This window comes from Mustela lutreola, chromosome 4, assembly GCF_030435805.1.
Source record: "Mustela lutreola isolate mMusLut2 chromosome 4, mMusLut2.pri, whole genome shotgun sequence".
NCBI classification, from domain to species: domain Eukaryota; kingdom Metazoa; phylum Chordata; class Mammalia; order Carnivora; family Mustelidae; genus Mustela; species Mustela lutreola.
The window spans coordinates 136,046,655-136,062,216 of NC_081293.1; the positions used below are offsets into that span (position 1 = coordinate 136,046,655).

The 15,562-nt window shown below is 40.1% G+C and overlaps 1 protein-coding gene across 1 annotated transcript in view; it reads right to left on the reverse strand.

The window, feature by feature from the left end:
• The window catches only part of COL28A1 (collagen type XXVIII alpha 1 chain), a 171,076-nt gene that overhangs the window by 69,878 nt on the left and 85,636 nt on the right, over positions 1–15,562 (reverse strand). The window contains exons 22-25 of the mRNA XM_059171208.1: positions 15,395–15,463; positions 14,680–14,748; positions 8,209–8,277; positions 7,925–7,993 (exon numbers count right to left, since the gene is read on the reverse strand). Coding sequence (XP_059027191.1) covers positions 7,925–7,993; positions 8,209–8,277; positions 14,680–14,748; positions 15,395–15,463 — 276 coding nt within the window. The remainder of the gene's footprint in view (positions 1–7,924; positions 7,994–8,208; positions 8,278–14,679; positions 14,749–15,394; positions 15,464–15,562) is intronic.

The window sequence follows — 15,562 nt, forward strand, 5'->3', positions numbered from 1 at the left end:
ACAAAACAAACAAACAAACAAAACTATTTAGATCGCCCAGAGCTTCCTCTTGGCCCACAAAAGGAATTCTAGACTTGAGATACTCCTCCGTTTTCACAGGAAATGGCCAACTTTAGAACTAACTCCCTGTAGTACTTGTACATGTGAATTTAACAAATGATTCAGTGAAAGTTTCCCCTAGATCATAACCCTGTAGAGTGGTTGATTTCAACACCTTTAAAAATCATACATAATCTTATGATGGCCCTGGGAACCATTAATACCACAAACTTCACTTTTTAATAGAAAGGAAAAGAAACCAAACACACTATCACATTCATTCTTTTTTTCTCATTGGTAAACCTTTGCTTTGGCAACACTAAAATTACAATAATTAATAATAAAATAAATAATAATTAACATTTATTAAATGTATTATGTGTCAGGTACTTTTCTTTCATTATCCCAACATCAGCTTACTTCATTTTATAGAAAGGAAACTGAGACTTCCAGATAAGGATACACGATTTCCTAGAAACCATGCAGCCAGCAGCAATCCAAACCCAGGTCAGACTCCAGGTCCCACCTCCCTTCTTGGTGTTGGTGAGAGCTGGAGGCAAAACGCTCAAGTCACCATAGACTTTGTTCCAGCTACCATTTAATGCAAAGACCATGGGTCTGTGGCTGTGAAAGTCCTTTTCCTACATTCAGTTGGTCACACTCTCTCAAGGAGAGGAAAGAAAGCATCCTCAAAACCGCATCCCTGAGAGGACCTCACCACATGTACAGTGCCCAGCTGTCTAAGACTAGCCTCTCCCTCTCCCCATCGTTGCCACTGCTCAGTTTTGTGGTTTACCCCAATGTCTTTACTTAATCTCTTTCCAGATCTTCTACCTATACCAATTCTTATTTTTTTTCTGTATCCATACTGCGATACACTTGATTTGGCAGAGTAAGGCACACTGTGATGACTACTATGACATCAGTGTGTTAGAATTCATTCAAATGTTTTATAGACATTCTTCCATTAATTTCTCAGAATAAGCCTGTGAGGTGGGCATCATTATCCAGACCACAGAGGAGGAGGCTAAGTCCCAGGGAGAGTAAGTAACTTGCCGAGGTCACACAGTTAGTAAGTAACAGAGGTCCCCTCAGAGGGAGGGGGAAGCAATCTATTTAAGAAACAATCTATTATACCTTCTGGATTTTATAAGATTTAAATAAGATATTTGAGAAGATAGTGCTCTTCAAGACAAAGTAGCCCAATAAGACTGCCTTCCCCCACCCCACCCCACCCCCCACAGCATAGACGAGGCTCTAATAATCCCTGCTTCGCCCTTAGTCTATGCCTGTTAGGTCCCTGCCACTCTTTGGGAGGACTGTGGAAGCAGGTTACAGTTGTTCTAAAAGGGATTTCATGCTTTTCTACTTGGGGGATAATGAAAAGCAAACTGAATTCACTATTAAAAGAATGAGCTGCTAAAAAATTTCTCCAGGAATAGTACTCAAGATTCTACCAAATGAAACCAGGGAATGACTGAGTTTCAAAATAACTCATAAGTCAACGTGATGATTAACAACTGCCTCATGTTTCTTCCTTTCTGGTTTTGTATTTTTTAAGATTTTATCTATTTATTTGAGAGACAAAGAATGAGAGAGAGAGAACATGAGAAGGGGGAGGGTCAGAGGGAGAAGACTCCCCATGGAGCCATTTGGAGCAGGGAGCCTGATGTAGGACTTGATCCCAGGACTCCAGGACCATGATCTGAGATGAAGGCAGTCACTTAACCAAATAAGCCACCCAGGTGCCATCATTTCTGGCTTCTAAATAAAATTAAGATCTAACTACAAAGGCTTTAGTTACCGCAAACATAAGCACCGCTCTGGAGTGGATTCTGTAATGAACTTAGGCACTGGTCTGGTAACTCTGCCGTACCTGCCAGGATGGCCATGGAAATTTAGCTTTTTGTAAGCTTCTGAATAGACAACTTGATACTGAGAATGTGTATTGGTTGTTGACTGGACTTTGTCACAGCACTCTGCCACTTTTCACCGACACCCTTTAATGTGAAAAGGGAGACAGGAACAGTTACCAGCCCAATTATCAGGAAGATGTGAAAATAATGAAGAAGGTGCTAGAAAACAAGCACTCAGATCATAATAACGTTTGCTTTAGCATATTTTCCCAATGTATTTTCAAAATATTTTAAATAATTTCCATTCTTCCAACTAATTTCTCTCCTAGAGCTTTAATATTCACCCCCAAGCTTCAGTGTTTCAAAGTCCATGATAATTTAAAAACTTGCTTTAGGATGGTTGGGGGGGGGGGTGTTGGAAGAGGAGGAGACAGTCAACAATTTGATTGTTTCTTTTCTCAAAATCAACTCATCAAAGATGAACAAAAGAGTCCCCTGTGCCACAGTGCTGAGAATCTCACTGAAGAGGTAGAGTCTTTCTTATTTAGCTACATTGGGAATCTTGAAAATAGAAATTCTAATATTGTTCCTAATGACAGAGAGAAGAGAAGGCTCTCTTGTAATGATATTCAATATAGTTTCCCACAGAGGGAGAACTTCTCTAGTCTGAATGACTGAAAATAAAAATGTGTTGACGGGTAGCCAATGCTAGTAGGATTTATTGTGTGTCTCCAGGGCTGAAGAGAGAGGTGGTATGTATGTACTGCTGGAGAGAGAAATGCAGAGCTAGGAAAACAGCAAAGAGAGATGAAAGCAGCCTTGAAGGTCACAACACAGACCAAATACAGCTCTGATTTTAAAGAACGTGCATGGAACTGAATTGGGGAATAACCTTGAAAAGTCACCTAGTCAAGTTTTCCTGGTCTTGAATGTGACCTTTTCTGAAATTTAAAGGTCAAGTTGCTTGGTATTTCAACTTGATATGGCTCTGGCTCTAATTAGTCCTGGTTTTGAGCTGATTATCTTGCCTGTCACAATTTTGCAGTCCTGTTATGGGAGGTGGGTTTCTCCTGCTCCAACCTGTAGTCGCAGATGCTTAACGTCACTGTCATGAAGTCTGTATCCGAGGCCAGCCCTCCTTGTCAGAGACTGTTCAAAATGGAGTTTCTTGTCCAGTCCATGTCCACCAATGGAATTCACAAATTCCTAATGCAGCTCTGTGTGAATCGCTCCTCTGTTCTGCCACGGCCTGTTGGTGGTGTGCACATATGTGAGCCATTGCAGAGAACAGAGGGGCAATTCAAATGCTGGAAACATTTTTAGAATAATGACACTCAGTGGAATTTCACAGAGCCTTGCATTTTAATTTATGACTATGGACCAATTTTGTCAAATAAAGCATGTATTTACAATACGCAAATATTTAAAGCTTTTAAAAAATGTTAAACTCTTCTGGGTTTGGGTTTGTGCCTCTCATTAATGTTTATGTAATTTAAGTTTGGATGATGGGAAAGGTTGGCTGCCTGGAAAGGAAAAACAATCTCACTATATGCCGAGATATCTAGAAGATAGCTTTGAAAATGAAGCATCTGCAGATCAGGGCAAGTCAGTCTCTCTGCTCTGATTTATTCATTCATTTCGTCTGCATTCATTCATCCATATTCATAGTCTCCCTCTGACACATGACACAATATAGTATCAACACTGTTTCTCTTGTAAAGGGGCAAGGTGTTCAGCCTTTCTGCTTCCTTATCTCCTTACCTATAAAACAAGGGGGTAGTTTAAAATGCAATGATATCCTGGAAATATTTAGGTAGTATATAATGTCTATTGACATAGTATGCAATAATAATAGCAACAACCCAACATATGCTTCCTGCCCACAGATTTTATTCCAACCACTTGATGGTGAAGAAGCCCCTTGAGGGCCCTAACAGTCAGGTTAGAGCCCCTCTGTGCTTACTGTCTTTCTTGGCCCCAGCTCACCTGCTCCAAAGTTTCAGGGAAGAAATGGCTCCTTCTCTGATGAACTAGCACGCCGAAGGGGGCTAAAAGAGCTGAGAGAGATACGTGGCAGATGTACCTGCCCTTACGGAGCTCAGGAGAGGCACTCCTTGCATGTCTCTTCTAGGAGGCCAGGGGTAAACTCTCACACTCAGAGATATCAGTGGCTCAGCCCCTGGGTCCCATGTACCTCTTGAGCCTTTGCAGGTGAAAATACAGGAGCAAAGAGTCAAGTGAACTTCTCAAAGGCAGGTGAGGGTCACATAATGATAGTCCCCAAATCACAAAGCATCTTTTTTGTCTATAGGGGTTCAGTGAAAAAGTACAGGCAGCACGAAAAAAGATCCTTGAGCTTGCCTTCTCCATCAACAAACAAGTCCGGGTCCGGGGAACTGGGCACTAGGTGAGCGCTTCCCATTCAGCAAGAAAATAAGTTGTCAGTTTCTCTTCTAGGCATGTGTCAAAAGCAGATTTTTAAAACTGTATCTCCTATCTACTTAGAAATATAGTTTTTATAAGAATTTTAGAAGTCTTTCAGAAGCCTTGTCAAAATTCAGATGCAATTGAAGTTAACTGTATATAAAACTACTATAACCACTGATGTCATATGGAATTCTTCCCCTTGGAAAAAAGCCAGAGAGCACCACAAGGGTGCAAGATGTCAGGGACTGCTTCTGATAGGTTTTGAAACACAGAAGCTTTGATTCTAATGTCTGTGTCATATGCTAAACACATGTGCCTAAATAGCACCATTAACTAAATAGCACCAAAACCTACCATAAATTGTCAACCTTAATGGTTTCCTCATTTCAAAACACATTTGTTTTGTAAGTTAATGCGCTTTTAGGCCAGAATTTTAAGGTGACTACACGGAGTTTAAATGAAAAACATATCTGATATGTATCTCTATACAATTATACACACACACAGACACACTCCCACATACTTACAATTTCTCTGGTATTTTAAGTCAGAATGAAAGGAGGTGAATTTTGCATACATTTGAGACCACTGCTTTCACTACCATTGACACCTTTAGGTACTTTGAGGGTCTCACCTCCACCTTACTAAACCAGAAGAACAAAGTTAGGTGGAATTAAACTTTTCTAAATATCTCTCTTTCTTTACTTCTCTCTCTCTTTCTCTGTGTGTGTGTGTGTGTGTGTGTGTTTCCAAAAGTTTTCTTCAGAGAAAAAGATGACATAAAGACTTTAAGGCCCCTACCAAAGACGAGAGATGATATTGAAAATTATTTAAAAGCTGGTGTTTGCTTTTAGGATTTCCTTTATTTCCAAGTTTGTGATCCAAGTTCTTTAATTCTAAGACCAGCTTGCATGATTTCCAGGATAAAACTTTTTCTCAGCAGCCACAGGATGAGGTCAAAGAGAGAAAGGAAAGGCAGCTGAGAGTGGGCTGGGGGAGGGGGGAGGCAGATCCTAGCCAATATTCTCTCCTCCCCTCAGCTAGGAATGAGCTGTCTGACGCTGCCTCCCCTCAGCCTTCCGTGTGGGCCAACAGAGATGAGTCTCCCTTAATACACATCTATGGCAATATGTTGGTTGTTTCAAAAAGTAAAACAGGCAATGTAAAATTTTGAAGGAACAAGCTTTTTCTTGACTTCCCTCTGCCTAAAATGTACATGATAGTGAATATAGGGGACTTTCAGAGAAAACCAGTATATGGAATCATTTACTAAACGTTTTAGTTTGTATGTTAAATGACCTGACATAATAGAATACTCACAAGAAGCAAATTAAAAAAAAAATGTTTTCTATGTATAATTGCCTGCCTTTATAATCATTGCTAAATGTAGAGCAGTAACTTAATAGTATAATTTATATGTATATGTATATACTATGTATACCTACCTAAATATATAGATATTGACTGTCTATATACATCTATATAGGTATTATCATAGGTATATACTATGTATATTATCTAAAATATAATAACCTATTCAGTGGAAGTATAAATGATCATGTTTCTATTAGAATACAAACACATTCCAATATACATTTAATACATTTAATTTAATTTATTTAATAGATTTTATTTCATGCCATAAATTAAATAAGTTTCTACTTTCCTCACTAAAGGAATATTTACATAATAATTTATATAATAACAAAAGTTTTTACCCATGCTCCACTCAGAGCAGAAAACAGCAAAGTTTACATATTGAAATATCTTCCAATTTTTAAACTTTAACATTTGACAGATGACTATGCTTTAAGGAAAAAAAAAAGAATACTACCATACCCAAGTATGCTTCCTTCTCTCCATACCTTCAGTATGGTTTATTGACACTGTCAAGATATGTTAGAGGATTGGATTCAGTTCTGAATCAGACCAAGCCAGAACCTTGATAAAAGTATCTCACGTGTGCTCCTCTGTATAGTTTACATATAGTTTACACAGTACTTTCAGACACACCCTCTCCCTTGGCTCTCGTGATTACGCTAACAGAGACGGAGGAGTCAAGCTGCCCTTTATAGACAATACTTAGCGCCATGGGTCTCCCACCTTTCACTGTCCCAAGGAGAAGGCAAAAGGGCCCCTGCCTCACTGTACAGAAGCATCGGCAAGGTGATGTCTCTCCCACAGGCTGGGGCAGAGACCAAAAAATCAAAACAAGAAGCTGACATTGAGCAATTAGAACATCTCTTTCTAATGACCCAGAAGCACTGGAAAAACTAAGTAGATATGTTTCTACAGACATGTTTTCTCTTTAGGGTAATAGTAATCGTTCATTCACTTTCCACTTACTCAACATGTTACACAGCGCCTACTGGGTGGCACAGCTACTTCTGGTGCCAGGAATTTGGCAGTGATCAAGACAAAGAGCCTACCTTCAGGAAAACTACACTCTGGTGGGACCCACAGAGCAGTAAATGAGCAAGATGGTTTGAAAAAGTGGTTTTGCTGTGGAGGACATCCACAGGGGCATGTGAGAGTGATGAGTGAAGGGAGAGACAATTGTCCTTTGTTTAGGTGATCAGGCTCAGGTTAGGCAAGATTTGAGCTGTGGCCGTAAGAATGAACCATCTTGACAGAGCCAAGACCCAGAAGCAAGAATGAACTGAAATAGGGTGGGCCAGCATAGCCTACAGACAGCAAAAAGGAGAAGGGGGTAGGGACTATAATCAGGTCGTGAAGGGATACATAGGTCATATGAAGCAGTAAGATCTTGTTTTAAGTGCAGAGAGAATCCATCAGAGTGTTTTTTGAGAAGGAAAGTATTCTGATCTGATTCAAGACAGCTCTGCCTGGCAGGTAACAGAAGGGCCGAGGAGGGGTTAGGAAGAGGGAAGTCCCATGGAGGGGTTATTTTAACGGCCCAGACAAGTGATGACGGTGGTCTGCCCTGGTGAAGCAGAAGAAGAAAAGCAGCTAGAATCAAAATGTATTTTGAAAAGAGAACTGACAACATTTACCAAAAGACTAGACATGGAGAGAGAGGAAAAGGAAGGGGCAAAGATGACTCAAGTCTCCTGGCTTGGGCATGAATGAGATGGGTGGTGCCATTTATAGGCTTATGAGGTGAAAATCAAAATTAAATTAAATTTTGGGTCTTAGGTTAGAGATGTCTTTGAGAAATCCAAGAGAAGTTATATGGTAAGAAACTAGATGTGTACAACCAGAGCTTAGGGGGAAAGACAGAAATCTGAAAGGCATCAGCATGAGAGTAGTGGTTAAAACCGTGGGGCTGGATGAGATCAGGGAAGAGATGTCTAAAGAAGAAGGAGGGTTCTGGACTTAACTCTGCCTTGGTACAGAAAACAAAGCATCAAAGGAATCTGAGAGTTGCTACCAGAGAAGAAGGAGAAAATCCACTAAATTAATCCATGTTCAAATTTGTGTAAATTCCCCCAGAAGTCCATAGGTGAAGATAAATAACTATCAATTCTTTAGACGCCACTGCTCCTCTATTATGTCTGATAAAAAGATTTCACCATGACAAATTCACTTACCTACAAAACATCTTCTTAGAAGCTACTATGCTGCCTACTTTAAAATCTTACCTTTGCTCCGGTGTCTCCCACTCCACGTAAGCCCATGGGCCCAGGGGGTCCTGGTAGTCCCCGAGGTCCCTAAGATGATATAATAAGGGAGAGGGTGAACATCCTTGTCATGCGCAGTATTTATCAAGAAGGAAGGAAGGAAGGAAGGAAGGAAGGAAGGAAGGAAGGAAGGAAAAGAAAAGAAAAGAAAAGAAAAGAAAAGAAAAGAAAAGAAAAGAAAAGAAAAGAAAAGAAAGAAAAAAGGGGGGGGGGATGAAGGAAATTGCAGTGAAGTCCACACTTACAGCCACGCCAGGATAGCCATCCCCTTTGAGTCCTGGAGCACCCACTGGTCCTCGAGGTCCTTGGGCTCCCTGCGTAAATTCAACACTGGGTGACATCACAAGACTAAATGATGAAACATCTGGCAAAACTTAAGCACAATACCAACCCTCTATGGCAAACATGCACTTGATAAGTGCAAAGGAATGATTTTAAAAATTTTAGAAGGGAAGTCTGCCACATATGACAACTTGTTTTAAGTATCTCTTCATAAGTCTTACCTACTTGTGTTTGGTGGGAAGCGTGGAATGAATACAGGGAATCTATGTGAACCTTACAAAATCCTCTATAGGAAACATATTCATAGGAATTAAAAAAATGACTGATCAGTGATATTTTAATTTTTAAAATTACATTTTTTTCTGGGGTGTCTAGGTGGCCCAGTGTGTTAAAGCCTCTGCCTTAGGCTCAGGTCATGAGCCCAGGATCCTGGGATCAAGCCCTGCATTGAGCTCTCTGCTTGGCAGGGAGCCTGCTTCCTCCTCTCTCTCTCTGCCTGCCTCTCTGCCTGCTTGTGATCTCTGTCTGTCAAATAAATAAATAAAATCTTTAAAAAAAATAAAAAATAAATAAAATAAAATTACATTTTTTTCATATCATAAATTATAGACAAGTATTAAATAAGAAATTTTAATACATATAGTGTGAGAAGAAGAGAAGGAAAGAATACATAGCAAAATCTCAAGTGTAAAATTTTGAATGTCAAATAAGATAATTATACACTACCTATTGTTAATGTTACACCTAATTTCCTCTCCAATGGGGCCTGAATCACACAGGGAATAAATAAGCCCATATGAAAATTTTAAAAAGATTTTAAAAAAGTTATAAATAGATAGGACACACAGTTTATGATTCATATCTTGAGACCTAGAAAGAAGTCCTAAATATTGCTTTACATGGTAACCTTTAGCAACAAAAACTATAGTAGCTATAACTGGTATCTTATACAGAGGATTGGGAAGTGTGATCACTGCTGATGAAGTTCTAGAACCTAGGTGAGGTTCAGTGGGCTGAGGTCCGGAGCCGATGACCAAGAAAGAATTCTTGAGACATCTTTGGTGCAAAATGGTGGTTTATTAAAGCACGTGGACAGGACCCAGGGCCTGTGAGGAGTGGCTGGTTATATACACAGGAGTTTGGTAGGTGAGGACAAAGGGGTGTTCAGAAGGGCTATTGGGGTAAAGAAGACGATCAGGATATTGAAGGCCTGGTTACTATCAAGCCAAGGCCACTTTCCCTCTAATGAGGCATTAGCATAAAGACAATTGGGAGTCTCCTGGTGGAATGTTACATTCCTGCTATCAAGCGTCCGTGTTAGTGAGATTTAGGTTTAGAAGAAATTTAACTTTATTTACTTTTCTTTCTACTTCCACCTCCTTCAGGTTTTTTTATGGAGGGGAGGGTGACATTAGGCTTGAGGAACTGAGTTATGTGTCTTTGGAAATTGGGCTATTGATAAGGTAACTTCTTTGTTGTAAATCTCAAGGACATTTGTAAACCAAGAGAGACTCCTGCCTTGCAGGACTGTGATCTCTGCAAGATAACCATTTGTTCTTCTTTTAGGGCAGTCAGGGGTACCTGAGGAATGTCACACATATTACCAAGGGGAGTGGGTGGAGAGGGGATGCAAGGCGCCAGCCCCTGCTCGCGCCTTGCACCCCCTGCTCCTACTCCCTCATCACTGCCTTTTGAATAACAGAATTTTCTGAGATGTGTAACTCTCCTTCAGATGGAAATCAAAGGCTTTTTTTTTTTTTTTTTTGAGAGTGCAATTGCAGGCAAAGTGGGGAGGGTTAGAGAGGAAGGGAGGGAGAACCTCAATCAGACTCCCTGCGGAGCTCAGAGCCCAACTTGGGGCTCCATCTCCTGACCCTGAGATCATGACTTGAGCAAAAACCAAGGCTCAGTCACTTAACTGACCAAGCCACCCAGGTGCCCCACAGATCAAAGAAATTTCTGACTAAAGTAAAAGGGAGAGAGGAAGAAAAAAAATGAAGAAGACTCTCAGGCTTAGAAAATATAAATCTATTTTGCTATATATAAAACACGTAATTCTTTCTGTATCACATTTGGTTCTGTTACTGTGATAACTCTTCTTCTAATGGCCCTTGTCAACATATATAAATTATTTTGATTTAAGGCTGTTCTTATTTCTAAATATTTATGGTTGGGAAGAAACTGATCATTGGCAGACCTGTGTTTTAGAAAAAGTAGCAGAATTCTCCACACTTTCCTTATATGCAAGGAGCTCACATTCTGATCAACTGCCAGTATTCCAAGCCAAATGTAGCCCCAAACCCAACTCCCCAAAGTTGTTCCTAGCTCTACTTCTAGGAATGAATGCCTGCCAGAAGCAGGGGGAGGTGGTGAGGAAACTTGCATACTCCTTAAGCAATAAAAAAGTTAATTTTATTTAGAAAACCAGGAATACAATAGCTGCTTTTTTCCTATTAAATCTGAGACTGGTTTTACATGATGAACCTTCTTAAGAATGATCTTTAGGAAACAAGAGACCCCTTATAAAAACTTAATGGACTGTTTATCATCAACAAAAACACAGGATGATCCCTTCCAGTTAAGTGATGGAGAACAAAAAAAGTTCTTTGGGAGCGGTGAATCTTGGTGTATCCTTAGCCACAGCAAACTAACCAATCACATCTCAGAAGGATTTATTGTGCTAGTCCAACCATATTTCAGATTAAACCCTAAACATTCCACATGGACATGTCCCCAAATAAGATGCCCCTTTCTTTCCACGCTCACACAAGGAACAGGCCCCAACCAAACAAAGCAGGAACTGCTCCCTGGTTAAGCTGGAAGGAAAAGAAAACCAGAATCAAAATTCATTTTCAGTTTTTATTCCTAAATTTCAGGACTATAACAGATTATCAGCAGCTGCTACTGTTTATCCGCTGGCACCCATATTGGGAGGAAAAAAATGTTAAAATATTTATAGTTTACAACTACACATTTTTTTTCCCTAGAGATCTGTGTCCTGCGTTCTGTAAAAATTTTAGTTAGCTTGTTACTTCTCAAGTTCATAGGAAATATCAGGGGCAGGGAGAGGGGCACTGCTCTGTCTCAGATTTTTATTCTGTGTCAGATTTTAAATTTGTGTCAGATTTTTATTTGGACTCCTCATAATATTTTTATAGGGAGAATTTTTGTCACTTGGCCTTGATGCACTGGATTCAAGAAAATGTCCTACAGAGTGATTTGAAACGTCTCTCTTATTCAGCAGAAATTAAGGTGGAAATCTTAATCTGGTGTTTCATACCAGACTTTAGGGGAGGGCCTGGGAGCTCCCTGAAGTCATATGCAAAACTGAATTATGTGCCAAGACTTCCATCAGACATTTAACCTTTGAAAGGCTTAAAAAGTAGTGCATTAGGAATGACAGTAGAGACAAAAGGTTGATATCCAGGATCTATAATGAACTCCTCAAACTCAACCCACACGAAACAGGCAAACATATCAAAAAATGGGCAGAAGATATGAACAGACACTTCTCCAATCAAAACATACAAATGGCTATCAGACACATGAAAAAATGTTCATCATCACTAGCCCTCAGGGAGATTCAAATTAAAACCACATTGAGATATCACCTCACACCAGTTAGAATGGCCAAAATTAACAAAACAGGAAACAACATGCGTTGGAGAGGATGTGGAGAAAGGGGAACCCTCTTACACTGTTGGTGGGAATGCAAGTTGGTGCAGCCTCTTTGGAGAACAGTGTGGAGATTCCTCAAGAAATTAAAAATAGAGCTTCCCTATAACCCTGCAATTGTACTCCTGGGTATTTACCCCAAGGATACAGATGTCGTGAAAAGAAAGGCCATCTGTACCCCAATGTTTATAGCAGCAATGGCCACGGTCGCCAAACTATGGAAAGAACCAAGATGCCCTTCAACGGACGAATGGATAAGGAAGATGTGGTCCATATACACTATGGAGTATTATGCCTCCGTCAGAAAGGATGAATACCCAACTTTTGTAGCAACATGGACGGGACTGGAAGAGATTATGCTGAGTGAAATAAGTCAAGCAGAGAGAGTCAATTATCATATGGTTTCACTTATTTGTGGAGCATAACAAATATCATGGAGGACAAGGGGTGTTAGAGAGGAGAAGGGAGTTGGGGTAAATTGGAAGGGGAGGTGAATCACGAGAGACTATGGACTCTGAAAAACAATCTGAGGGGTTTGAAGTGGCGGGGGGGTGGGAGGTTGGAGTACCACGTGGTGGGTATTATAGAGGGCACGGATTGCATGGAGCACTGGGTGTGGTGAAAAAATAATGAATACTGTTTTTCTGAAAATAAATAAATTGAAAAAATTTTTTAAAAAAGTAGTGCATTAGGGAAGAATGACAGAAGGAGTATCGTTAGAGGCCAAGGGATTAGAAAAATTGTGGAGTAAGGAGTTGGAACACATCAATTAAATACATCACCAGTAAAAAACAGGGTGGGGATCTTTATAAATCTGGGCCGCACATTTAACTGGATTTTACTTTTATTGTAAAGAAAAGTATAAGTAGAGAGAAGTAGCTTTAAATCATGGAAGTAGGAATATGCAGATTCAGGAAGTTATCAAACTATATGAAAATTGCCATCCAAACATTCTTATCAAGGCCATAGCTATAGTTTTCGCATGAGGAAATTTGGAATTTTCTCCTTGCCTCCTACATAGCTTGGGTTGCCATGTGCCTCGGAGTCAGGTGAGTGGGATGACCATCTTGTTCTAGTTTGTCCAGGACTAGCTCTGTTTTAGCTTGAAAATCCCACATCCCAGAACCTTCTGTGTCCCCAGTAAACCCAGTAAACTGTCACTCTAGCAAGGACAACTGTTAAAGTGATTAGGAATAAGTCAAGCAGAGAAAGTCAAGTATCATATGGTTTCACTTTCTTGTGGAGCATAAGGAATAACATGGAGGACATGGGAGGATGGAGAGGAGAAGTGAGTTGGGGAAAATTGGAGGGGCAGATGAACCGTGAGACACTATGGACTCTGAAAAACAATCTGACGGTTTTGGAGGGTTGGGAGGTGGGAGGCTGGGTGAGCCTGGTGGTGGGTATTACGGAGGGCACGGATTGCCTGGAGCACTGGGTGTGGTGGATAAACAATGAATTCTGGAACACTGAAAAGAAATTTAAAAAATTTTTAAAAAGTGATTAGGAACAATGGAAGTGAGGATCCTCCCTCCATCTTTAAAAGGAGCTCTCCAACTTAATAACAGTATATAGGAGATTTCACATTATATTTCAAAGAGGGTTCTAAGTTTTCTTTTCTGAAGTTTTGAAAATCACTGCTATTAGTACTGGATGGATCCTTTTTATCCAGAAGAGGCAATCTGATAGAACGAAAGCCAGTTTCAAAACCACATAAAAACATGCTACTGGGGCGCCTGGGTGGCTCAGTGGGTTAAGGCCTCTACCTTCGGCTCAAGTCATGGTTCCAGAGTTCTGGGATCAAGCCCCGCATCGGGCTTTCTGTTCAGCGGGGAGCCTGCTTCCTCCTCTCTCTCTCTGCCTGCCTCTCTGCCTACTTGTGATCTCTGTCTGTCAAATAAATAAATAAAATATTTTTAAAAAATGCTACTAATTTGATACAGTGCTGAATATGGAGCCCCGAAGCCCATTCTCATAAACAGGGATGGGAGGTGTTTGTGACATTTGGAATGTTAAATTCTGCTGTCATGCTGAGTTTTGGGTAAGCAGGGAAATGGTGCTTTGTTGCCATGGAAAATAGATATGATTACTTAAAACTGTCATCTCCTATGATTATTTGCATTTTCATTTAAAACAACTCTGAAAGATGGAAAACAAAGCAGAGAAATTTAATTCAGTAAAGGTCCCAAACATGAACTTCTTGGACAATGTTTTACAAAAGAGATCCCTAGGCCGTTAATATGTAAATAAGGAAGCTACGGGTCATATAATCTCTTATTTCACAGACATTACAAAAGAAGCATTTTCAAACAAATGTTTAGTCTCTACACTCTAACTATAGGAGCTATCATCCCTCCACATTCATGAGAAATGGATCATCTGATGGCTTGATTTTTAAAAACAATGATAGTGTACTTTTGCATTAGAGTCCATCATTGTGGAGTGAGAAGTCTCAACTATCAATTTTCTGTGCATTAATTCCCCTTTCCCTTCTCTCTCTCTCTCTTTCTCTTTTTATATATTTTTAAAAGATTTTATTTATTTATTTGACAGATAAAGATCACAAGTAGACAGAGAGGCAGGCAGAGAGAAAGAGGGAAGCAGGCTCCCTGCCGAGCAGGGAGCCCGATTTGGGGCTCAATCCCAGGACCCTGAGATCATGGCCTGAGCCGAAGGCAGACGCCCTAACCACCGAGCCACCCAGGTGCCCCTCCCTTCTCTCTTATAGAGGGGAAAAAAAGAACACAAATAAAGCCTACCTTTGGTCCTCGAACAGCAATTCCTGGTTCTCCTTTAAATCCAGGCATCCCCGGGCCTCCTCTGTCTCCCTGCACATTTCAAATAATGTTCAGTTTCAGGCTTTAAATGGCGGGAGAAACCATAAGAGCATAAAACACAAAAGAATGAGGCAATTTATAAAGGGCTTAATCTATCAGTCTCAGATCTTGAGGTAGTAGCTTCCTTTAATATATTTGAGGGGGATTTCAAATACCAAGCAAATAAAACCTGTCAGGGAGGACTGTGACAACTGTTTATAGAAAGGCCACTGAAATAAGTGGCTATCTAGACTCAAATATTTAGACTATAGGAATACCCAGGAAAGCTCTTAAATCTGAGTGGTTTTCTTTTCTGCCAGACTCTCTGATTATTAATCCTACTGGATTCTTCTGAATAAACACAGTAAATTTTTACCTGCATTAGGGTCTAGAATTTGATAGAGGTAGTTCATGGTGAAGAGACAACTTCAAGACCAGGAGCAAGAAACCTGTTTCTAATCTTCAATTTCCTGCTAGCCTTTAGTTTGCTTACTTGTGAAATGTCAGTGTTGAACCAGATAAAATCTTGGGGTTCTTCCAAAACTAAAATTCTAGTTTACTGATATCATGAATTTTCCCCACGCCAACTGCCAAAGATCCAAGTTATAACTCAATCAATCATTCATTCATTCACTCACTCACTCCCAAAAATGCATACCTTTGGCCCAGGTGGCCCAGGGATTGATGCTCCAGGCATCCCAAAAGGGCCCATAATTCCTGGTTCACCCTAAAAAGAAAAGAGCAAAATATTCATTACATTACAAGCAAAGAAACCATATATAAGAATTATATTAGGGAAAAAAAAAAGAATTATATTAGGAAAAAC